Source organism: Peromyscus leucopus, chromosome 2 (genome assembly GCF_004664715.2).
Source record: "Peromyscus leucopus breed LL Stock chromosome 2, UCI_PerLeu_2.1, whole genome shotgun sequence".
Classification (NCBI taxonomy): Eukaryota; Metazoa; Chordata; class Mammalia; order Rodentia; family Cricetidae; genus Peromyscus; species Peromyscus leucopus.
The window spans coordinates 102,848,590-102,875,700 of record NC_051064.1 but is presented as its reverse complement, the minus strand read 5'-3'; the positions used below and the strand labels follow the sequence as shown (position 1 = coordinate 102,875,700).

At 38.0% G+C, this 27,111-nt stretch overlaps 1 protein-coding gene across 3 annotated transcripts in view; it reads left to right on the top strand.

The window, feature by feature from the left end:
* The window catches only part of LOC114693741 (integrin subunit beta 3 binding protein), a 62,388-nt gene that overhangs the window by 5,452 nt on the left and 29,825 nt on the right, over positions 1-27,111 (top strand). For all 3 annotated transcript variants that reach the window (XM_037202730.1, XM_037202731.1, XM_028870254.2), the window contains 3 exons: positions 5,405-5,447; positions 16,756-16,891; positions 20,187-20,253. In XM_037202730.1, the coding sequence (XP_037058625.1) occupies positions 5,405-5,447; positions 16,756-16,891; positions 20,187-20,253 (246 nt within the window). The remainder of the gene's footprint in view (positions 1-5,404; positions 5,448-16,755; positions 16,892-20,186; positions 20,254-27,111) is intronic.

Here is a 27,111-nt window from a genome sequence, read left to right as displayed (position 1 = left end):
AGCAGACATCATTAGCAGTTAGATGTTTTGGTTTATGTGTGTATGTGTGTTGTGAAATATAATTCATAAAGAAAAGTGCATAAAACATCACCTCACCTACCTGCCATTTAAAATTATATAGATCTGTGTAGGCCCTTTGAATTCGTAGGACTCTTAAAGGACTTATTATTGTTAGATTCATATACTAATATGTGTTATATTGAGAATATCATTAGGAGTGAAATGGTCTTAACTTGATTTCTCTCTTTATTAAACCCTAGAACATCTCACTTCTGTCTATGTTCTATGGTTAATATTCCCAAATATGCCCATTGACTTCTGTAAAAAATTTCTTTGGCTCATTATTAATCTTTTGATAAGGAAGATTTTGATATAAAAATACATTACCTAGTAATTGGCCAAACTTTGTGGCTGGTTGTGTCACAAAGTATCATAGCAAACAATCCCTTTAGATGCTTTCCTATTATGCCCATTCAGATGCTTTGTGTGATGGGTGGAATTCCCACTCACTCATGCTGCGATGGAGATTTTGTGTATGGTTGTGGGAAGTTTTGTATACAAACACAGGCTTGAATGAAAAGGAAAATAGAAAACAGACATAGAAGATCCTTCTCCCTTCTCTCCTCATTCTCCTATGCAAAATAGAAAGCAAATCATTTCATATACCTCAAGTTACATTTAACGTGTCACATGGGTTATGAACTTGCCCATTGCCTTTTATCAAAGGATTTCTAAGCAGCTCAGGAGCACAGTCACTGCATACTTGTGAAGTTGGTGGCTGGCAGCCTTAGCATGGCCATTATACTGAGGAGTAAAGGAAGCACTGAAATACTGATATTTTTATCTTCCACTCAGAAAGTCTTACCACTTTACAGACCAGTATTACCAAGTTTATGAAGCTTATTGCAATTATGGGGTTAGACCAACCTTGGGGAAGTATTTGGCATAGCATGAGAGATCCCCCTGAGTCTTATCCGCTTCCCCAAGTTTGCTCTTCACCCCCAAGATTACTGTGCTTGATCCTACCATTCAAAATCATGTTTAACATTTTAAAAGTTCTATGAAAAAGAATCTCATCGTATAGTTTTGTGAGCTTCCATGGTGTCATTCCTTCTTCCTAAGAATCAGTGATAGCTTTCCCCCTAGAACCACTTACTTAGTAGTATAACTGATGTTAGGAACGTTATATAGGAAACTTAGCCACTCATTTGGTTGTGATGAAGCAGAGAATCCTATTTAAGGATACTATCATGTGTTAAGCTAAATAAAACAGTGGACCATTCTTAAAGAATGTAATGTAATCTCACCTGCTGAAAACTTTGCACACCAAATATATGTCTTTATAAAATCGAAACAGCATTAATTCTAATAGCAACTGTGGTTTTGATCCCAGTTGTGTTAGCAGAACAAAACAGCTTCAGGAAGGAAACATCCATTTTGGCTCACAGTTCTAAACATCAGTCCATCATGGTGCTGAGCCATAGTGGAGCAGTAACTCATATCGTGGAAGCAAAGGGAAAACACCTGTGTACACACACAGCTTTCCTTTGTCCTTTTCATGCCGTCTAGGCCCCCACTCTAAGAGCGGTGCCTCTCACATTCAAGGTGGGTTCTAAGAATGCTTTCATTGAAACCCAGGGATATGCCTTACTGGTCACCTAGGCACTTCTCAATCCAGTCAGGCTGGCATTATGGCTAACCGCCACACAGCGAATCTAAACCTAGTACAACTAAAAATGGGATATAATAGTCAAATTATGGGAGTAGCTAGAAATTTGAGAGGATGGAAAATGCGAAGTCACCTGCAGTTATAAGATCACTCTTAAGTGGGAATACAGCCACGCTATTGTGTAACTATTACCATGCTCTGTCTCATGTGAGATTAAAACTATACTCTAAATTAAACAATAATTCCCATTTCTTCCTAGCCCACAGAAGTCACCATTTTATTATCGTGTCTCTGAATTTGACTACTATCATATGAATAAAATCTACACAGTTCATCCTTTTGTAACTGGCTTATTTTACTCAGGGTAATGTCTTCAGGGTTCATCTATATTGTAGTGTCAGATTTCTTTTTTGTTTTTTATTTATTAATATTTTAATTAAGATATAATTATACCACTCCCCCCCAACCCTTCCATTGTCCCCATTCACTCCCTTTCTAATTGGTGGCCTGTTTCTCTTTGGTCATTATTGGCACACACACATATACACAGAAATACAACTGCTGAGTCTGTCTAGTGTGGTTTACTACAGGCAGCTAATGACCACTAAGGGAGAATTAGCCTCTCCCAGAGATGCGCTCCCTAATTGGCTATCCAATACAAAGTAGCCAGGCCTGAGATCAAATTTCATTTTTAAAGCTGACTAATATCCACATATGTACATACCACGTTTTGTGTATTAACTCATCTCCCACCAGCCACTTAGGCATCTTCTACCATTTTGCCACTTTAACAGTGCTGTCATAAGCATTGTTTTATACATGCCCATTCATGTTCTGGCTTTCCGTTCATTTTGGAGTTTTAATCCCTGAGTCATGATAATTCTATTTTTAATATTTGAGAAACCGCATTGTTTAAATAGTGCTCTACTGGTTTACATTCTCATCAGCAGTGTGCAGGGGTTTTTATTTCTCTGCACCCTTGCCAGACTGCTTATTGTGTATTTTTCCCATAATATTGCACTAGTAGTATTGCCCATTTTTTATAAGGCCCCTTGCTTTCTTTTGCAACAATTTCTTGCTGTGTACCCCAGCCTGGCCTTAAGCTCTGGCTCTCCTGCCACAGCCTCCTGAATGTTACAATTACAGGCATATACCATCCTATTTGCTTGCATGTTTTTTTTTGTGTGTGTGTTGTTTATTTATTTACTTTTTAAACAAAATAGTAGCCTTAAGACTTTATAACTTTATAACTTCCAGAAAGATCTGTGTGTCTGGTCAAGTTTTACCTGTTCTTCCTTATGTGTTTCATCTGTTTCTGCTCAGTTCCTGTTGACTCAAGAGTAATCCATGTAGTATCATTTCATCCTCTTATATCAGTTGTTCATGGATAAAGGAATATCTGTGTAAGCAGTAGATACTTAATAATTGATAACTATCCAATTCTGATTGAAAGGTAAGGATAAATTGTCATAAATTCTACTAAGTTTGTTCTTCTTTAAGTGATCTATAATTTTTTCTCTCTCTCAAGACCTATGTGCTTAGTTTGAATGCATTATTAATAAACTCTGAGACACCAATAATGCCTCGGTGTCACCTTAAGGAAAAAAATCAAAGCACTTCTCCTTCATGTCATCTAACCAATAACAAACGCAGATTTGAACTCGCCACTTCACCCTCCCAATGTCTTCTGTCCTTTGAAGGCTGTCTGTGAGTCTGAATCTGTGCCTGCCTGAAGGCTGTCTTGTGAATCTGCATCTGTCCCTAACAGAGGTCTTAGTCTTGTATGTATTAAGCATCACAAAAACTATCACATTGGGAAGGAATGAGGGATATTTTATAGAAATCTTTAACTGTTTCACAAGGAATTTCAGTCACTGACTTCAACTGACCCAGATAACAAACAGTATTACAAGCATAATTGTTTATGTATCTGTACCCAAGTTTTGCAACATTTGTGGTGGATATTCATTCATAAGACTGCTTTCAGCTTATGTGCTGTTTCCAGCAAATGATTCTCAGAATACACATGCATTACTCTGGGTCAGAGGCATGTGAGATTACACGATTTAAGATTACAGTTATGCATTAGCCTTGTTGTAAAAGTTGATTACATGGGAAATCCAAGGCATTGGCAAGCTAAACAAACAGACTGAGTACACAATAGAATAGCAGTCCTCAAGATGTATTACTAGCTTTGACTGTGAGGGCCAGAAAAGATTCCAGTCTCTTAGCATGGGAGAGATGGTTTTTTCATAATGCATTACCATAGATCTGAGATTCCCTCTCTGAAAACATGTGACATTGAGCAAGCTGCACCAATTTCTCTATAGGCTGAATAAAGTCATTTCTCAGATGTCTTCTCCTGTTGCGTATTAAATCCCCTTAGGATACTTATTACCAGTTGCTTACTGCTCTGTTACCTTCAGGAAACCTCATCTGTAGATTCTAGACAAACATAAAATAGACTATAGCCTATTTTAACTCAACTCACTTTCTTGAAAGTTTTGCATTTCCTTGGCTTCATAGATCTACTTTTTATCTAATCTGAACATAGGATTACTTTTTCTAAGAATTAGTCAATGATAATACAACGATAATATTTTTGAGCAGTATCAGGGCAAGCTTTGTGTTCTTATAAAAGATAATGTCACAGCCTTTAAAAACAAAGAAAAAATGCTCTAGTAATTTTCTAGGATTTATATTTTTAGGAGATTTTCTTTAAAACAGAATATAATACAATCTTTTACAGAATGCTCTAACTTTCTAATACTTGAGGTAATTTCTGCCTCAGAGGTCAAGAAGTACTTTTAATACTGCATTTGGAAAACCAGTTTTAATGTATGTTGACCTTTCTCTCCTTTGCGTATTCAGTTTGCAATCAATAAAATGTTGATGACTGCTCTTTAGAAGCAGCTGTACGGAATAAAGTATTATAAATATTCAACTTTCCTCTCTAAGCATTGTCACCAACAGCTGGGCATCCCATTTAGCAGAACAGATTTTACACACACAGAGCCTGGCACGTTCCTGAATCAGTGTAGTGAAGGAAGCAAAAAATAGTTTCTTGTGGATTGGGGACTTATAAAGACATGGAGCATCTGTTCCCCTGTTAAGTCATAGTCTGCTTGCTCTGAATCATGTCCAATGCTAGGATAATGTGCAAAGCCTTGCCTTACAAATAACCTGCACCACTTAGCACTCTGTTACTGCAAATGGGAGATTTTTCAGTGTCTCTATCAAAGATATTTAGATTATTTTGCTGTTATGTATAATTTTTCCTCATAATATTTTTATGCAGATAACTAATTTTTATACTGAAATTTTTCTATAATAAAAGCTAGTCTGGGGATATAGCTCAGTGGTAGGGCTCTTACCTAGCGAGCACGGGGCTTCATTTCAGTACCTGTACCACCACCAAAAAAGAATAAAACTAATATTTAAATTTTATGGTAGTACTTGTATATAAGCTGTATATATGAAGAAGTGATCCATTTAAATGTTTAGTTAGGATCCCATGTTAAAATATGCTACTAGAAATACACATCAAATAAAAACATTAAGAAATCCAAATTTATCACCATAATTATTTTTTCACGTGGAATTTAGCTTTAACAAGCAATATAAAAATTAGTTGGTAAAAATAATTTGGACTCAATTAGTTTTATTTTATCCTAAAATATCAGCCTAAAATAAAGCATGTCAGATCTAAAATTTCTTTAAATATTTTATTTGCAGAGTTAAACGATCACTGAAACTGGATGATCAGTTTGAAGAAAATGTAAGTATTAGTTTTTGAATTGTGATTGCAGCCTGGCAGTAGCACATGCCTATAATCCTCGCACATGCTAGGTGGAGGCAGAAGTACCCTGAGCTCAAGATAATCCTGGGCTGCATAGTCACCTGTGTTTCATGAGAGGGAGGAGGGGCGGGACAGATAGGGGAAGAAGGAGAGAGTGAGCGTTGTGATTACATGATTGTGACTGTTTTTAACATTCGCTTATTGATTTATCTTGCTAAGTATAACATTTATCAAAAACATGACACAGTTGTTATTGATACAGAGTTGTCTGAATAGAAAATCTTTTTCTAATCTAGCATGCCAGATTTCTGGTCAGCTTGAGATAGACTTGTGAGAAGCAAATTATTCAGTAATCTTTATAAAAATAATTTAGTAGAAATCAGTTTATAGAAGTTTGCCACCTCTCTATATAGAGATATATAGAGAATGTTTATATATTTCATACATATAAGAATAAATGTGCCGGGCGGTGGTGGCGCACGCCTTTAATCCCAGCACTCGGGAGGCAGAGGCAGGCGGATCTCTGTGAGTTCGAGGCCAGCCTGGGCTACCAAGTGAGTTCCAGGAAAGGCGCAAAGCTACACAGAGAAACCCTGTCTCCAAAAACCAAAAAAAAAAAAAAAAAAAAAAAAAGAATAAATGTTTCTAATGTATAAGAAATAGTAGGATAATAGCAGTATTTTAATCTATATTGTAATCTATTAAAGTAATAAAAATGCAATGGCATTGTCATATCAAAAAGTACTAATTTGCCTCAGCTATGCTGGCATAGAGTAAATGATAGAGTACTGGCAGTATAATAAAATTTATCATAGTAATCACAAAAAAATACAATTGTATTGTTGGTATAATTTTCTAAATCTAGTCATAGAATATTCCCAGTGCCAACGTGTTATTAGCACATGTTAGCTAATAATCTAATGCATACCAACTATGCATTTAGATACAAACACTGACTGACATACTTATGATTTCTCTATTGTTAAATGTAAATAATTGGTAAGGAAGTAAATTAAAGCAAATTGCTAGTTAATAAATGGGCTTTTACAAAATCCCATGAGACTGCCACTTCAAGAAATGGTGGCACACACTTTTAATCCCAGCCTTCAGACAGCAGGGGCAGGTGGATCTCTTGAGTTCGAGACCAATCTGTTCTACAGAGGGTGTTCCCGGACAGCCAGGGCTACAAAGAGGAACCCTGTCTTGGGTGGGTGGGGAGGTTCTTTTTGGAAGACTCATTGGCTTTAACAAAACAGAATACCATCATTTAAAAACCCTCCTGGTTGCTTTTTTTTGAAAAAAACTATACAAAGGTGGCAAAATACTGCAGTGGCACTAAAAACATCATTAAAGGTGTAATTAGCTATTTAGAGTACCATTATCCAACTTGTTGTATGCAGAATGCAGCTGTGACTGTAATTCTGCATCTGTTTCTTTGGTCAGAATGGCATTTTGGTAGATGAGTAGTCCAGCTTGAAATGAATCCTGTTCCTCCTGCCCCAGAGCTGTTCTTTGGGAGTTAGAAGCAGCATCTGAATGGGGAAAAAAATGACCATTTTGAACCCATTCTCTTCATGGGCACAATTGTCAGCATGGCAGACTTTCCATCTCTGTTTTTCTTCATATGAGGATGTGCTAGGTCAGTGTCACAAGAAACATCCTGTGTTAGAAGAACACATTGTTATATTTGGCCTGGGTCTGTACTTTTAAACCAGCTATCTTGAATATTAAATCGTTTTTTTTTACTTGCTCATTATTTGTTCATATTTCTCGTTGTTCATGATTTAATCTGGGTGGGTTGTATGTCTTCAGGAACTTGTCCATTTTGTCCAAGCTATTTAATCTGTTAACAAAGGGTCATTCATTCATATTTCCTTGAGATCTGTTCTGCTTCTCCAAAGTCAGTGGATTGAGCAGCACTAGTCAGAAAATCTGAAATGCTCTTAATTTTGGAATTTCTAGCAATAAACATGAAGTTATATTTTCCTTGGCCTTTTGGCCAGTCTTGTGACCTTCTTAGGATGATTTTTTGTGTGTCTATGTAAAAGTTGGTAGGTAGTCTTCATGGCCATTTCCATCCTCCCTTTCTTGGACTTCAGTCTGGGATCACTGGCCATCCCTCAGTGTGTCCCTTGCATCTGTCCTGTTTCGACTCGGCGATGCAGGTTCGCGGCAGTGTTACTGTATGTAAATGAACCTGGCTCTCTGTGTAACTCCTGTGCTGTCACATTTATCTCTGCAGCAGGGCAGATCACTGGCTGCAAATATTGTAGAAAAAAAAATCCTCACTAATGGGTCGTTCTGGAAGCCAAGAGCCCAGAATTTTGAAAGGTTAAGCGTTTTCATGCGTTCATTTGGATAACATCACAGATGGTTGCTTAGGGGACTGTCACTAGGTGTGCTTATTCAATGGTTGATTGGCTATACCAGGTATTTCCTTTGTGTTCAGCTAGCATTCTAAAAACCTGTGCTTACCAACTCAGAGGTTGGGTTTTGCTTTTTGTTTTTTGTTTAGTTTTGTTTACATACACACAATCATTGTACATGGCAGCTGTAAGTGATTCATAGTGAAGGATGACTCTGGCATGTGATGCAAGATGTGTTCCTAGAATTAGAGGTTTGCAGTAGGGATCCTTTGTTACATGTAACCCAGCCTTCCTTGCTAGGTCGTTCTGCTGGCCCTGGCCTAGGCTATACCCTATCTCCACCACATTCCCACTTATACTCATTTCCAGTCTCCCAGTAGAAGGAGACCATGTCATTTTGCCTGCCTACTAAAACCAAGTCTTGGGCTGGTGAGATGGTTCCACATACAAAGGTGCTAGCCAAACAAGCCCGGTGAACTGAGTTCAATCTGTGGAACTCAATCCAAGTCCACAAAGTTGTCCTCTGACCTTTACATATATACACCCCCCACACACACGTACACACATATAATAAAAGATGAAAACAAAGGCTCTCAAGAAACATTCTCAAACAAGAAGAATTTCACAAAGACACTGGTAGAAAAGCCACCTCTTATTGGAGAAAGTGTGGCAGTTAAGTCAATTATATGTCTCAAGTCCCTGTTCTCTGTGGTAATAAGACAAGAAGAAAAAGTATGCCTGCTGGCTGACCTCACACTGTGGCCAGATTGCCTATGATTGCTTGTGTATCTGAGTACACAGTACAGGAATGAAGCCCTTTCATTAACATATGCAAGTTTTAAATATTTATATTTAAAAATATTTAAATATACAGGGTACGTCATTTTCATATATTAGGTTCATTTGAGTTCCTGAAGAAAGTCAAAACCAAGATGTTACCCAAAGAACAAATAATGTCACTGTGGCCCAGGGTAGGGGCAGTAGTACATCTCTAGCTCCCTTATACCTGTCACACTCAGTGTTTAGGACAGTTCCCCACTCTATCCTTGCCCCAGTCTACCTAAGAGATTCCCTCTTGAAAGATGGAGTGACTTGAGGATTAAGTCCATTAGCCTGGTTTTATGCTTACCCTTTCTGTTGTGGCATAGAAATTATATTCCTAAAAGAGAAAATAACTTTACAGTCCAAGACAGACAGACAGACAGACAGACAGACAGACACACACACACACACACACACACACACACAACACACACACACACAGCTAAAGGTTGTGGAGTGGAACCTCAGCCAAAGTGTGCAGGTTCTAGGGAGAGTTTTCCACAGACCGTCTCTTGTGTTTGAATGACACAGTTGGATTCCTTTGCCTTCAGCTCTTCTCCTCACCAAGCTAGAAGAGAGAGTGATGCCATGTGTCCTAGCTGAGGCACATGGCATTGCTAGCTGCCTCCTCCCTCTCTATCCATCCCACTTTATTCACCATGCTAGATAAGGGGAGAAACTCAAGTCAGACAAATGATGTGAGCACAATAGCGAAAGTGCCTAGCGACAGAACCGTTGTGAGTCCCCAGTACCCTGCCTTGAAGTGCTCTTTCCATGTACTGTGGCTATTTCCCCTTTGGTATAATGGCTTAAATATTGCTTGACTCTTTATTCTCTTGAAAATTTTGGTTTATGTTATCTTTAATAGTTGTCTAAATTTATTAAACATTTCAAAATATTGTGTTCTTTCAATGTAAAAAATCTTTAATAAACTGATTCCATATGGAAAAAAATTTTTTTTAAAGATTTACTTGAGCCTGGTGGTGGTGGTGGTGGTGGTGGTGGCATGCCTTTAATCCCAGCACTCGGCAGGCAGAGCCAGGCACATCTATGTGAGTTCAAGGCCAGCCTGGTCTACAGAGTAAGATCCAGGACAGGCACCAAAACTACACAGAGAAACCCTGTGTCAAAACCTGCCCCCTAAAAAAGATTTACTTTCTTTTTAATTATATGTATGTATGTGGGGGTATGTACATGTGAATGAAAGTGCCCTTAGAAGGCAGAAGCTGCAGTTCCCTCTGAGAGCTGGAGGTATAACTCATTGTGTGTTGCCCATTGTGGGTTCAGGGAACTAAATGCAGGTCCTCTGCAAGAGCAATATGTGCTCTTAACCACTGAGCCATCTCTCCAGCTAGTAAACTTATTAAGAATATTCATGAGCCTATATGATAATGAGTATTCAGGGACAGGTAATACCTGGGGGGCACTCACCAACCTAAAACAGAGCACCTGTGTGGCCTGGGCAGGCGTCTCCATGACAGGTAAGGTGACCTGCTGACGTCCCACGCAACCCAAGTCAGAAGCTCATTTTTTAATAAAAGGGGGACCTGTAGGTCCCTGGCCCCCATTTTGGGTAACCGTTGCCTTGCTTGCGGACCTTGACCTTGATATCCTCGCTATGCTAATTCCCTGCCAAGTTCCATCCTCCTGAATGCTTAAGGGAAGTTCCTTGTCTGTGTATCCTGAATAATGGGTTTTGACCTTGTAACAAAGTGGCTTTTAATCTTAAAATGGAGTCAGGCTGGTTCATCAAAACACTTAACAAAAAAGTGTTTAAATAGATAATTAGCATATGAAAAGTTCACAGACACTGATTATCAGGGGAAGGGTGTAAAGTCACAAAGGGATATGACTATTCCCCTAGCTAGAATTGATAGCGAAGGACAACAAATCAGAATATTGTGTTTCTCTAACAGGCATGGCAAGGGAAACAAGTAAACAAACAGAGGCTGGTGAAAATGGGGAGAGTTGGAGCTAAAATACTGATGAAAGCGAAAGTGATGCACACATTTTGGGAAGCTCTCAAACTCTAATTTTATATACTTAAAGCTAAGCCCATATCCATCCTGAAACCTAGCAATCCATCCTTAAATGCCCCCAAAGAAGTAAAAATCACAGATATACAAAATGCCATGTAGAAAAGTGTCCTTAGCAACTTAATTCCTAACATTCTCAAACTGGAAACAACTCACATGTCCATAAAGAAGAAAATGGAAAAAGCAAATTACAGCCTGATTAAACAAAGGAATACTACCCAACAATGAAACAGAGCACACTAACATATACAGCAACATAGATGATCTCAAAAACATGTTCATAGAAGAAGCCAAATAAACAGGTTATATTGTAGCCAGAAGTTTCTCTGGTCCTGCCCGGCTGGGTCTGGATGAATCTCTCAGACCCGTGGTCCTGCAGCCACTTGTAAAATAATCACTCAGAGGCTTATATTAATTACAAACTCTATGGCCTAATGGCTCAGGCTTCTCACTAGCTAGCTCTTATAACTTAACTCAGCCCATTTCTATTAATCCGTGCATTACCAAGTGGCTTCATGGCTTACTGGTACTTTCACATCTTGCTTCTCCTGACAGCAGCTCCAAGCATCTCCCCAATTCTCCTTTCTTCTCTCGCTCCAGTTCGAATGTACCACCTAACTTTATCCTGCCCTGCCACGGGCCAATGCAGCTTTGTTTTTCAACCGATTGGAGCAAATCATATTCACAGCATACAGAAAGACACCACCGCAGTGTATGCTTCATATAATTGAAGTTCAAGAGGCAACAGGTGTGTGTGGTTTTTGGAGTTAGAGGTGGTTGCCTTTGGGCTGGGAGTTACACTAAAAAGAAGGGGCACAAGGAAACGTGTGATGAGCATGTGTAGCTCAGGTAGAGGCACATCAGTATATACTGTCGGAGCTCATCAAGTCAAAAAGTCAAACTAAGATCTGTGCAGTTTATGTAAATCATACTTCAGTAAATAAACAATGTACTGAATGGAACAAATGACATTCTGAAAAAAATAAAAAGATCTATCAAAGTATGATTAGAAATAACCATGAACATATTTCATTTTAAAAAACCTTCCTGAGGATTATCGTGTGAGATAGTAATAGTGCAGTGGTATATATTCTTTTTGGTGCTGGGAATGCCTTTAAATTAAAGATGGTCGTCTAGTTTCTGTAAAATTGCAGAAGATGGGCCAGCAAGACGGCTCAGCAGGTAAAGGTGCTTGTAGCTAAGACTTGTAAATTACGCTCCCTGTCTGGAATCTACATGGTGGAAGGAGAACTATGATTCTGAAAGTTATACACACAAACTAAATAAATAAATATAAAAAATAAGTTGCAGAAGACTAATTAATGCAAATGTAGAAGAAACGTATCTAGCCAGGCATGGTAGTGCCTGTACTCATCCCAGCACTTGGGAGACTGAAGCAAAGAGGATTTCTGGGAGTTGGAAATGGCCTGAGCTGTGTAGTGAGTTCCAGTCTGGCCTGTGCTACAAAGTGAGATTCTGTATCACAAACAAAATAAATTTTAAAAAAAGAATAAATAAATAAATAAATATAAATGTACCGACTTCTTTAGCCAAAGTTTTGTTTTTCTTAAAAAACTTTTTTTTTTTAAAGATTTATTATGTATACAGCATGTATGACTGCAGGCCAGAAGAGGGCGCCAGATCTCATTACAGATGGTTGTGAGCCACCATGTGGTTGCTGGGAATTGAACTCAGGACCTCTGGAAGGGCAGTCAGTGCTCTTAACCACTGAGCCATCTCTCCAGCCCCTTCTTAAAAATTTTTAATGTTAAGTTTATTTATAATTAAATTTGTAGGTCTTGGGTACACATTTAATTATTTTTTTTAAACACTGTATATACCCTGTGTATCAAACACCTTATCAAGTGATAGAATGTTTCTGTTACCATAAACCTAATATATTGGTCTCTCTCTCTCTCTCTCTCTCTCTCACTCTCTCTCTCTCTCTCTCTCTCTCTCTCTCTCTCACACACACACACACACACACACACACACACACACACACATTCTCTCTCTCACACACACAACACACACACACACACACACACACACACACACACACATTGAGACAGGGTCTCACTTGGCTGTCCTGAAACTTACTATGTAGACCAGGCTGGCCTCAAATTCCTAGAAATGCACTTCCCCCTGCCTCCCCAGTGCGTGGATTAAAGGGGTGTGCCATCATGCCCACCCCTCCCTGTGGGTGCATGTGTGTTCCTAGTCTTCCCCTCGGGCCCCTATAAGATTACTAGATAAGTGCAAAGGCCTTCTGTTCCCTGCAGGCACTGTAAAAGCAACAACAAAACCTCAGCGTCTCTAGGACCAGTAAGAGTGATAATTGTGGCAACTCATGAACAGTAGATCCAAAATGAAAATCACCTAACACAATTCGTCGTTTTCAGAGTTTCCTAATATAAATTCCAAACTAGTCCTGGTAGTATGCCACAATTATATCATAGGTGGGATGTTCCAATAACCTTATCAACCAGAGTAAACTTATTAATAAGTATCCACCCAGGCATGGTGACACACTTGTAATCCCAGCACTGACGAAGCTGAGAAGTGATCATGAGTTCAAGACCAACCTGGGTTAGCAAGACCCTGTTTTAAAAGGAAAAAGAGACTAAAGACAGACTTTCCTTCAGCTGCTCTTTTTTGGTTATCTGGATACCTAGAATACCTGTTTTATGTAGTCTGGTGATAGCAGCTAATAGTTCATAATAATTTTATATCCCATATTTCACTGTAAAAGAACCCTTAGTTAGTACTTTCTAGACTGTTTATAAGAGGTACAAAATCAATAGAATGCAGGCACCTTTTTGGTTGACCACGCTTTAAACAAGGAGACAAAGCAGGCTACAATTCATGATTATCAAAGGCAAATGCCTTATCTATTGGAAATTAGAGAGAGAGAGCATTGATTTTTTTTTTTAGCAGAAAGATCTATGCTTAAATTTTAGTTTTGCTAAGAGAAAAGGTTTGACCTTTTAACAAAAAGTACAGTAGTAGCAATAGGGCTGATAACAGACTAAATTTTAGAACACAGTCTTTCTTTGTTTAATGGTAGCGGTAAATATTTCTAAGGTGTCCAGAAATATCTGAAGCAGACATATATTATTGTAGAAGTGGGTGTAGCATCTACTGCATTTAGTTTGCATCCTGAATCCTTTGCCTTTTCCAGCTGACTCTAGTCCTCTCACCTTTTGGGTTTTTCCCCCTAAGAGGATCAATAAATGGCACTCTTCCTTGCTGACCTCGTAATTAGTAACTCAGCCTCTCTTAATCTCTTCCCATTAGCAGAGGTGATGTGTAAGTCCCTCGGAGCTTGGAGGTGGCAGAATGGATCTTAGGATCTTAGTTCTTAGGATCCTAGGCCTGCTTTTGCTGAATCTCGACAGTTTAAAAGTCAGAGGACCATGGTAAAACTGAGGAAAAGGAGCATTTAGGGAAGTCTGTGCACACAATATGCCAGTATATTAAGATGTGTGATTGCTGAAGGGAGTTTTAGTGAGAAAGCAGGCAGAGGTTGAGTGTGGGTTTCTCTCTGTGTGTGGTTTTCCTTTGAAGGAATAAAGTGACCAAGAAGAGGGAAGAGGAGAGAAGGAAATTCTTGGTATGAAACACACACACACACTCACACACACATGCACTCACCCACACTCAGAGAGAGAGAGAGAGTTTTCCTGAAAGCTGTAGAATTGTTTTCAAGAGGAAATATATTATCTACAGTTGCAATGTTTAGACATTTGGCAATTGGATAAAAAAATTTTGGGTGAAAATAGGAAAACAGATGGGCATAAACGTACAATAGGGTAGTAACTTTCATTCCTTGTACACACACAGTGAAATCATTCTAGGCAGTAAATTCTTGGAGAAGTTGAATAGGGCCTGGGTAAATGTCATAGTTTATGACTGAATACATATAAACAGGTGAAAACTCAATATGAAGAGGTAATGGTAACTACCTGATAAAGAGACTTAAAACTCTTTCATCCTACAGGAAGGATTGTATTAGATATATAACTATAACAGTACAAGTGTTGGATATTTTTCAAAAGATACTGCTTACAATTTTGGCTATTGTGGATATAGGAAAGAAATGTCTTTTGTTCTACCCAAACAAATATATATCATTTAAAATGTTAACTATAAAAATTTTTGGTCCCATAGTTTCTAAAACAAATACCAAGGTTACTTTTAAAGGTGATACAGCCCTGGGTATATTAAAGGGCAGTTGACCATAGAGATTTATGTAACTATTTGAAGACAGCTCCCAAGCTAAAGTTGTTCCACAGCTTTGGCAGTATCTGAGCCTTAGGACCTTTCCTTTATTCTCGGAGTTCATCCTGTGTACTCAATACTCTTGATTTCAGATTCTTGTGCCTTTTTTATTTCCTTTTTGAGATAGGATTTTGTGATTCTCAAGATGGCCTCATATGCACGGTGTAACCAAGGATGTCCTTGAACATTTGATCCTTTGCCTCCACCTCCCAATTGCTGAGATTTATAAGCATTCACCATCATGCCCAGTTTATTCATTGCTAGGGACTAGAACCAGGGCTTTGTGTATGGTAGGCCGGCATTTTGCTAACTGAACTACATTCCCAACTCCCTTTTATGCCTTTTCTCTTATTTCAGCCCCATCTTTCCTGCTTACAAAAATCTTTCTGGAACAATTACTGTAGTCCACTTTGATGGTTCCTTTCATTCTAAATTTCTCTAACATATATACTAACTTAAAAACCTCATCTCTGGCTTGTATAACTTCTAGCAGACACTCTGAGGCCATAACAATTTATCTTTTTTTTAAAGTCCTCTCTGTCTCTCTGTCTGTGTGTGTGTGTGTGTGTGTGTGTGTCTGTCTGTCTGTCTGTATGTCTGTCTGCTGTCTGTATGTCTGTCTGTCTGTATGTATGTACATGCATACATGCCACAATACAAGTGTAGAAATCAGGGGACAATTTTGGGTATTGGTTTTCTGGCCTACTTTCTTTTTAAGTCATTCATTTCTTATACGTGTTTTTGTTCTCTAGCTTACAAAGATAAATCATATTTTCAGGAACAAATTCTGATGGATTAGGCAAAAATGTAAAATATTGCCAAAATACATCCTGCTTAGAAGAAGATACAGGAGAAAGCTGCAGGGAGCTGTGTGCAGCCAGATGCTTCAGAGGGCATGAGTGGCGGCAGACGGGGTTGTCTGGACACTGATTTGATTATCTTTAAGGCAGAACTATGGTGATATTTTATTTGTATATTAATAAATAAAGTTTGCCTGGAGATCAGAGGTCATAGTCAGCCATAAACAAAGGTCAGGCGGTGGTAGCACACGCCCTTAATCCGATCATATGGCAGGCAGAGTCTCTGTGTGTTCAAGGACACAGCCAAGCATGGTGACACACACCTTTAATCTCAGTACCAACCATAGAGACCTGGAGGTCTGTATAGACAAGCAGTGATGAGGAAATGATGTGGCTGGGCTTAGAGCCAATGAGAAGGCAGAACAAGAAGGCAATAAAAGCACAGGTTAGACAGGAAGAAGCTTTCTCGGGAAGCTATGGCATGGTGGTGAGCTAAGGTTAGTTGGTGGCTATTGCTGTGATCTCTACAGCTTGCACCCCTGTATTTGGCTCTGTGTTTCTTATTTAGTAAGACTGTTTAGAAATTTGTCTACACAGAACACTGACAGAATGGTGTGGGTAGGCTGAGGAGAGCACTGAGCTTTCCTAGAACTTCCTGTGGGCCTTAGTAACAAGCACCCCTAAGAGTTTCCTAGTCTGTCATGTCTAAAACTGTTGGGACACATATCAGCAGTTAGTAAGGTTTCATGTTGAATTTTCATAATTATCAAATTGAGATGCCTTAATTATTGTAGAGCTCTGAAATATTTACCTCATTTGAGAGGAATAATGTTCACTTTGAAAGTGATAAATACATTCAAAATCTGAAAAAAAGAGCAAGAAAAGTGGTATTAATTTGCATTTTCTTAAGTTACTTAAGGTATTTTCAAAGATCTGTAACTAAATGTAAGTACTTCTCTTCCAAATTATTATTTATTTCTAGTCATTTAGTCCTTCAAAAACCAGAAGGAAGAAAAGTATGACAGCTTATTCTCCAACAACTGGAACTTATCAAATGAGCCCATTTTCTTCTCCCTCAACCCCCAAAGAACATGAGCGCGGAAAAGGACCATCAAATGGTTAGTTGAACATTCTTTTCCACTTATGGTAAGATTCTTCTAGTTATTGGTTAAATCAAGATTTTGATTTAGTAATATATAGCTCTTGTTGCAGCTGGTTTTTCTCTCTTTTCAAGGAATTCAACATAGAAAAGGCTAGAATGTAAATGTTACTTTGGACATAAATGTAAACTTTGTAGGCACTTATTTTAAAATGCTACTGCTGTTCCCTTCCTATGCCATCCATTAAATAGAAATTATGGCCTGACTGCCTTCAGCTACTATCAATTATAATGGGTAGATATGCCCTTAACAAGCTATCCATCATGTGCATAAATTAAAGGGCACAGAACTCAGGGACTGCCATGCTGCAGTTTAAGAGGGGCACTTCTAAATGTTATTTTTATCCATATTGTCCATTTAGCTTTACCCACATTTAGTATATGTTTATATAGTTTACTTATTGTATTTCAGCTATAAAACTTTTCCATATAGAAGAACCTAATTTTTATATAAAATCATTATTTTTAAAATATTCTTCATTTAATTCTGACCATACATATTTGTTGTTCTCTAGTAGTTTACTGCTAAGATCTACATTTAAAGGCACAAGTCTCAAATTCATATGCTTAATTTTTTTATATTGTAAAAGGTCATGAATCAGTGACATGTCACTTTCTATAATATAAAATTTTAAATAGGCTCAAATTTAATAAAATGTATTTTAGATATGCTATGACTAGCCGAATTCATATTTTATTGTTTAACATTTATTGGATGTTAAACATGTACTAGAATCTATGAAGAAATTGGTCTCATTTTACCTACTTTATTTAAATAAACACATAAGATATTAAGTTTTTGAGTGTCTTTGATTTTAGTTTAATCAAATGCTTTTATCCTAAAGCTATTAATATTATGTTTGTTTTCAGAAAATTTATGAAAATCTATATATTTCTCTCAAGTTCTATAGTTTTATATACCTGATATATTTTCTTAGTTAAAAAATAATAGCTTAGAGATTGCATATCTGTATGAAAATCTCAATAGATTTTAAATTGATACATACTCAATTTCCATATTGAAATTAAATATGGACTTAAGGGAACATTCCTTTTGCTCATAAAAAGATTGGTCACATGATCTCACTTGACATTTATATGGGTAATTATCACATTATAGGTACTAAGTATGCTCTTTTTTAAAAAGTCAAACTGCAGGGGTCTCTGAGGTGCTGGCAATATTCTAATTTTTGACTTATGTGGTGATTACTGTTTCACTCTAGTTATTAATTAAAGTGGACATGTAGGTTTAATTTACTCTGGTAGATATGTGTGTATGAGTATACATATATTCATACACACATATCACATATAAAACTTTAAGGTCCTGAATTAGATCATGTCATTTGTAATCATACTCCCAGTCCTAATAAATCTTCTTTTGCATGCTTTAGAAATAAGAAAGCCTTATCATTATCAGATATCATAAGTTCCAAGTTAGAAAATATAACTTATAAAGTAATTTAAAATTCAGCTGAAGTCATGACCTCCTTTACTATTTCCCCCTTTTAAAATATTGTTCAAACTCTAATGAGAAATTTAAATAACATTTTATTTCTACTTGCTTCTCATTATACTTGATAATAAACCCCAAACCCTTATACTTAGATTTTGCATGTTCAAGTCTCACAGTTGGAATGTGGAGGTCAGAGGGCAGCTTTTGAGCATAAATTCTTGCCTTTCACCTTGTTGCACTTGTTTCTGCTGCTGGGCTGTGTTCTCCGAGCTAGCTGGCGTGGGAGCTTCAGAGTGAGTCTCTTCTCTCTGCCTCCTGTCTCCTCTGGAGGTACTGGGGTTACAAATGTGTACCACCACACCTACTTTTTGCATGGACTCCCGGGATTGAACTCAGATCCTCAGGGTGGTGTGACAAGCACTTGTACCCACTGAGCCCCCTTCCGGAACCTGGAAACCCAAACCCTTACTGGGATTTTAGAAGCCATTCATCCATAACATACGTACCCATTTTTCTTTCCGTGTTTTAGCAGCTCTTGTCTTTGTCATGCCCAGCCCTTGCTGACTTTGAATTTGTGGTCCTCCTGCCTCCACCTCGGAAGTACTGGGATTCCAGGCATGCACCCCCATGCCCAGCTTAGGTTCATTATTTTGGTGCCTTGTTTAAAACAGTGGCTGGCCCTAACGAGTGCCATGTGTGAACCGTGGTCATCGTCGCCGCTATTGCTTGTGCTCTCAAGTCTTAGCCACTGAAAGCTTTTTTATTAGTTCCTCGTCCACCAGAAACTTCAAATACAGCTCGGAATGCAGTACAAATTCAGTGATAGTACACTTATAATCAGTGTTTTTGTAAAGCTGCACTTAAAAAAGTCAAGGACACAATTGTTAAAACGTGTGTGTAACCTAGAAAGAAAAATGCCAGTATGGTTCCATACTCCTTTAATATATACTGGGTTCCTTTTTGGTTAGTCTTTTTGTTTTTGTTTTTTTTTAGATTTTTCTAGACAGGGTTTCTCTGTGTAGCCCTGGTTGCCTGTAACTCGCTCTGTAGCCCAGGCTGGCCTTGAACTCATCTATCCACCTGCCTCTGCCTCCCAAGTGCTGGGATTAAAGGTGTGCTCCACCAAGCCAGGCATATATTGTGTTTACTTTTTAAGTAGAATGAAATGAAGAGAGAACTATCAACTGAAAAATGTTATTTTGGGAGATATTTAAAGTCCTATTTAGCAAGTGAAACGTATCTAAAGACCTAAGAAAAACAAGATTTTTGTTGATCCACATATTGGCTAATATATGGTTAATTATTATGCAATAATAAAAATATTTAGAAAGGCAATGGACACCTGCTAAAAATACTAGTAAAATAATCTAGGCTGCCACTGGCTTCTAGGGCTAAAATGTGAAAATGAATTACAAGTTAAGGAAGCAATTTTAATATTTTATTTGGAGCTTTTCTGAGTATGCACAGTGTAGTACAAAATTCAGGAAATTAACTTTTGGTCAAGATTTTTTTTTTTAAGAAAGAAAATGAAAAAACAAAATAGGATGCTTTTTTCTCTCTTACTTCCCTTCTGTTTCCCCTCTACTTCCTGTTTAACGTCAGCAGTCCCAATTCTTCTCTGCTGTGTGCCTGCTTTCTAAGCTCTATCAGGCGATACACGTCAGCCTAGCCTCTGTCCTTCCAGTTCTGCCTTTCAAGTGCTGATTTACAGGGAGCTAAAATTTGGCAATTCAGTCGATTAAAATTGGGCCAGTTGTCTCTTTAACGTTGTGTTCTTTTCTTTGTTTCACTCATATAGGAAAGAAAAAACTGAATAACCTCAGCTCACCTACAAGCAAGGAGTCCACAGCCAAAGACAGTGATGAGTAAGCTTGGTGTTGAAGTTACAGTCACTGAATATTATTATTCAGGAAAAGCTTGACTTTCTTTAAAGTGACAATTTAAGAAAAATCATTTATTTTTGTAAGTAGTTTATAACTGGGCTGGATTATTCAATCTATACATTTATTTATTTTATATGATTTTCTTTTTTTAACTCTTTGTTGTTAAGGAAAGTATTTGTGGTGTCTTACAGTGCTTATGTTGTGGGAGTGTATAATACTTTAATTTTAATATTACTCGAGCCTAGATCTGGGCTGGTGTGTATAGACCAATTTGGGGTCAGACTAAGAATACCTCCATGTAACCATAAGTTTCTCTGGTCCCACCCGACCTGCTGTCCCGTGTTTCTCTGGTCTCGCCCGCCCTGCGGTCCTGCAGCCACTTACAAAATAATCACTCGGAGGCTTAATTACTAAATGCAAATTATATGGCCTGTGGCTCAGGCTTCTTACTAGCTAGCTCTTATATCTTAACTCAACCCATAACTGTTAATCTATGTATCGCCACGTGTTCCCTGGCTTTTCTTGCGTCCCATTACATGTTGCTCCTTAGATAGCGCTTTAGCGTCTCCCCTTCTCTCCTTTCTCCTCTCATCGTCGTTCTGGGATTTTCTCACCGGGCTCCATCCTGCCCTGCCATAGGCCAGTGTGGCTTTATTTATTAGCCAATGGGAGCAACACATATTCACAGCGTCCAGAAAGACATCCCCCAGCACCTCCTTTTAACAGCCACATGGAGAGAAAGAGCAGAATACAGCAAGCATGGTGGGGTGCTGTAAGGAGGGCTCTAAGCAGCCCAGGTTACAAGCCAACTCCCAACCATATTCACATTGGCCTACCACCAGTGCCTTTGAATGAAAGTATATTTTGCAGAAATCCTGTGTGTCTTGGAAATAATATTTAACTATGCCACCCTGGAATGATTGAATTAGTCAGGGGAGTTGAATTTTCAAAGTGGCTTATATATGTTCATCTCATTTACGAAGTGATTTCTGTGAGCTATTCCATAGGATATAAGGTGACGTTTCGACCCACTTAGAGCTCATGGTGTTATGTTGTAAGTTAATATATCCTCCTCAGTTTAGAAATTTGTTACGTTGAAATGTTTTCTAAGTCATTTATATGGAACTCTGAATCATTTGTCTAATTATCCTTTATTAATAAAAAGTCAGGAATTGGATATCTAGGTAAGAAACTGATTGATCAGAGAAGTGGTGGAGAAGTGACCAGTGACCTCCTTTTCTCTCCTTCCTCTATCCAAAAGGGCCAAATATCTCTCTAAGCCCCTCCCTACTATTTCCTGTGACTCTCTATATGTCCTTAGTCCTCCAACCTCTATGGCTAATTTGGTCAGCTAGTAGCTAGCACTGCTCTCTGAGTCAAGGTCAACTTTATTGGCAGTCTTGGGAATGTCAGAGTGCAATCAAAATATCCCACAACAGAACTCACAGTTTCCATTCTAATAGTGTTAGAATCTGCAGTTTTCAACATAACTCATTTCTAAATTGAGGAGGATATATTAACTTACAACGTAAGACCATGAGCTCTAAGTGTGTCCAAACTTCACTTTATATCAGATCAGATGTCATTTGTTTCATAAGTGACTAGTACTAGTTACTGAGTGCTGGTTAGAACACTGTAGTGATGAAGAAGTCCTCTGGGAAGCCTTGCTTAGCATCTCCGACAGCACCTCTTTACTTGCTTTATGGGTTCTCTTCCCTAGCCACATTCTCCCTGCCATCAAATGTGTTCATGTTCTTTGCTTCCATATCCCACCAATACTGTATTTATAAAGTGTTGCTCTTTAAAATTCTTTATTACATTTATTTATTTATTGTGTGTGTGAGTGTGTATGTGTGTTAAGGGAAAGTATTTGCCACAGTGTGCTGTCAAGGTCACGGGATAGCCCCCAGGACTCAGTGCTCTCCTTCCATCATGTGGTCTCAGGGATTGAACTCAAGCCCTTAGGCTTGTCAGCAGACCCCTTTATAACCCTGAGCCATGTCACCGACCCAGCCAAGTGTTTTGCTCTTTACTTTTTCTTTTCTTTTTTGTCAATGTTTCTTAAGATTAATCTATTTTTATTTTATGTGTATGGTAAATGTTTTGTCTTTAGGTATAGAAGTTCACTGTGAGAGTGGAGGCCAGAATTTCATTAATTCATTTCATTAATTTCTGTCAACATTTGTTTCTGAAAACCACACCATTTAGTGTTAAAATTATTGAATTTAAGTGGATATATTTTGAAATACATAAAAATAATTCATTTTAAAATTATTTTTTCCACTTTAAATTTTTTCATTCTTATCTGAGATACGTTTTTAATTTTTTTAAAGATTTCTCTTCCTGTTTTAGAAAACCACTATTGTTTTTTCTTTAAGTCTCAAATTAAGTGGAACACATTTATGGATTAGTTCTAAATTATCTTAAAATATTGTAGCAATATTCCCTCATTGTTTTTTTCTTTGTGCGAATATCATGTAGTCAAGACAGGCATGGAAAAAAGAAATTCAGGATGCCTGTTTCCAGAATGTTCATCAGGCTTTGGTATTTTGGAATCATTGTAGATTCACTGTTAAACCTATATTATCCACATTTTAAGATTTTTTTTAAAGATTTGTTTATTTTATTTTATGTGTATGAGTGTTTTGCCTGCATGTATGTATATTTACCACACGTGTTCCTGATGCCCGAGGAGGTCAGGAGAGTGTGTCACATTCCCTAGAACTGGAGTCACATGCAATTGTGAGCCACCATGTGAGTGCTGGGAACTGAACCCGGGTCCTCTGCAAGAGCAGCAAGTGCTCTTAACTCCTGAGCCACCTCTCCAGCCCCACTCTACACATTTTAAAATTCACTATGTGATGGTAAATCATAAAGGTGGCAGTCAATTTCAAGAGAAACTGATATATAATAAGAATGCCATTTTCTTTTAAATTTGATTACATTTCATGTATTTGGGAGGGCAAGGGAGTAAGTACATGGGCAGGTCAGTAAGACAATTTGATGGAATCCATTGTGTCCTACCATGTGGCTCCTGAGGACTGAACTCAAGTTGCCAGGCTTGGTAGCAGGCATCTTTGCCCACTGAGCCATCTCAGAAGCCCAGAATACCATTTTCTTATGAGAATTTTCATCAGTAATTTCCTAGAATATCCTGAGAGTTAATCTGCTCAGATAGAAAGAACATGTTTAAAAGATGTTCAGGAATCTAAGCATTAGAATTAAGGATTAAGATGTTTTATAGAAGTTTGGGTTGAGCTGGGTTGGCTGTTTTTCTTCACAGTAGAGGTGTTCTGTCTAAATGACTGATAATTCTCTACAAAGACAGGGCTGATAATATGGGAAACTGGATCTGAACCTTACCTCACATTAAAGACAAAATCAACTCCAAATGGATTCAAGGCCTGAGTGTGGAAGCTAAGAGAGTAAATATCTTAGGCTGGAGAGATGGCCTTGAAATTAAGAGCATTGACTGCTCTTCCAGAGGTCCTGAGTATGGCGACTCACAACCATCTCTAATGAGATCTGATTCCCTCTTCTGGTGTGCAGGCACACATGCAGACAGAACACTGTATACATAATCAATAAGTAAATCTTTTTTAAAAAGTAAATATCTTAAACAAAAATGTAGAACAGCTGTTATGACCTTGAGATGTCAAAGTACCAACTGAAAATGTGGGATGATAAGCTGGACTATTTTGAAGCTTTTTTATCTTAATATTTGTATTATACTGTGTGATATGGTGTGGTGTGGTGTGGAGTGTGTGTGTGTGTGTGTGTGTGTGTGTGCGCGCGCGCGCTCGCGCACACACACAGAGGTCAGAGTACAACTTGCAAAAGTCCATCTCTCCTTCTGAGATGTGGGTTCAGGGATCAAATTCAGGTCATTAAGCTGGGCAGCAAGCATCTTTAACCCCTGAGCCATCTCATTGACCTGAACTTCATTTTGTAGAAGGATCTTTTTCATAATTTCATAATCACTCCTTTATTGAAGAACTGCCATATTCTTACATAACTCCATTCTCTGGAGTTATATACATACTGTATATGTGTATGTATGTATGTATGTATGTATGTATGTATGTATGTATGTATGTATATGGGTTATTAGAATGGCTAAGGTTGTGGTCCAGCTGTCTACCAACATAAGGTCCAAGAATCCAATAGTTACCCAGTCCACAAGGCTGGATGTCTCAGGTGGTCTTCAGTACACACTGGAATCCTAAAGAAGTAGGCTCTAATGTCAGGGAAGGGATGGGCTTGCCAGGGAGAACTGGAACAAGCCGACAAAGAGAGCCAGCTTCCTTTTTCCACATCTGTACATCGGCAGAAGGTGTGGCCCAGACCAAAGGTGGCTCCTCCCACCTCAAAGATCTGGATTAGAAGTAGGTCTTTCCACTTCAAATTACTTAATTAAGAAAAGAGTGTGCCCAGCCATTTGAGTTTTAGTTAATTCCAGATGTAGCCAAGTTGACAGGCAAGAACAACCATCACAAGTTCATGGGGGGAAAGGTGTTTTACAGCTACAAACAAGAGTTCCCACTGATAAGCTGTTTACAGATATTATTTCTAAGCTGTCAGCAACTTAAATTTTTATATGTATGTTGTATGTACAAGTAGACTTGCATGCATACATGTTCATACTTGCATGCATGCAGAGGCCAAAGGTTGGCATTGGGCATCTTTCTTGGTTGCTCTCCACTATATAGATACTGGGATAGGGGCAGAGTTGCCTTGCTCACTTGAACCCAGAGCTCCTCAATTGCTAGCTTAATTTGGGAAAGGTACTAGGTCCTTTTTGGGATATTACATTGTGTAGTTCCTGGAAGCTTCATGCACATCTGACTCTTGTGAGGAGACCCTTATAGTTTTTAAGATAGCAGACCTCAGGGCTCAACCCTACCCACACTACTCCCTTAAAGTCAACAAGAAGGAGCATCACTTCTTTGAGGTGTGGCAGGGCAGTATTTTCCAGGGAAAAATGCAACAAGAAATAAGACCACAGATGTCCCTTTACTAAAGTAGTGTACCTGTCTGCACTTTGCATTCTGGGGGCCTTAGACTTGTTTATCCTTTTGATATTATGACATAACATTGTGTCTACAAAGTTCACATTTGAGAACTGTGTAATTATTACAAAATAAAAATTGCAAAAAAAATTCAAAAAGACAACTCATGTTTGATGTCAGTTTATGATTTTGTGTTGGCCACACTCAGTCCTTGGCCACATGTCCACATACACCTGAAAGTTCCCATTCCTTTAGTATTTGGGCTACCATCTCAAACTGAGATTTCAGTATTAAGCAAATAGACCACAAGATAGATGACTTCAAATTGCAATTCATATTAATACAGTAAAATTTTTAAAGGAAATATCGTCCCTAACTCCTCTGTCCTCTAATAACCTTCATCTTTTGGCGTATGCTGTCATGTCCACAGCCCTTCCTGCTATTATTGCATGTGTCCTACTTACTCTAAACATACTGTGTGCTGTGTATGGAAACTAACCTATCATTCGTCTTTAATAACAAATTTTAATGTGTCAACACTGATATAATCTTGAAAAGCTTTTAAATAAATTCTCTGGGTCCTTATAAAGTCAATGCTATAGCCGGGCGGTGGTGGCGCACGCCTTTAATCCCAGCACTCGGGAGGCAGGGCAGGCGGATCTCTGTGAGTTCGAGGCCAGTCTGGGCTACCAAGTGAGTCCCAGGAAAGGCGCAAAGCTACACAGAGAAACCCTGTCTCAAAAAAAAAAAAAAAAAAAAAAAAAAAAAAAAAAAAAAAAAAAAAAAACCATAAAGTCAATGCTATAGATTTGTGCTGTCTGAAACAGTCATGTAGCTAAAAAGCATTTGAAATGTGGCTAGTCTGAATGAGATGTTTCAGTGTAAATACAGACTTGAAAAATATAAATATATTTCAGAAATTTTTATATTAATCACATGTTTACGTAATAATACTTCAAATATTTTGAGCTAACTAATGTTATTAAATTTTAACTATTTCTTTTTATTCCTTTTAATAAAGCTACTAGAAGAGTATAGTTGTGACCTTACATTGCTGTTATACTTGATATATATTAGTAGATGGTGAGGAGATCTCAAAATTAGAATATAACCTGAAATTGCAACAGTGAGGAAATGGTTACGTCATCTTTGGCTTGTTTGTTCCATGGTATATATTCAGCCCTTAACATTTCGTACATTTATGGTGTATGCACTCCCTCAAAAGTTAAACAGGCGTAGTGGTCCATGCCATGATTCCAGCACTCTAGAAGCAGAAGCAAGAGAATTGCTGCATATTTGAGGCCAGCCTGGGCTACGTAGCCCTTTCTAAGCCAACCAGAGTTACATTTTAGCACCCTTTCTCAAAAATAAAACAAATCAAAAAACAAACAAAAAAATACTCACTTCTCCCAAATAAATTTACATTAAGTAAAGAGAACATGATTTAAAACCCGTGGTTCTCAACCTTCCTGATGCTGCAACCCTTTAATACAGTTCCTCGTGTTGTGATGACCCCGCAACCATAAAATTATTTTGTTGCTACTTCATAACTGTAATTTTGCTACTGTTAAGAATGGTAATGTAAATATCTGATATGAAGGATATCTGATATGCGACTCCCAAAGGGATCACAACCCACAGGTTGAAAACAGCTGATTTAAACTTACAAAAAAAAAGTTTAAATCCTAAGGAAAAAATTTCCAGCCTACTGAGTAGTAATGAGATCACAAGGTAGAATGTAAGTAGGTTTTCCCCCCTTTATTTCAAATTTAAGAGATTGCTTTTGTATCTTTTTCACACTGAACGAAGTTCCTAGACAGTCTCAGACCAT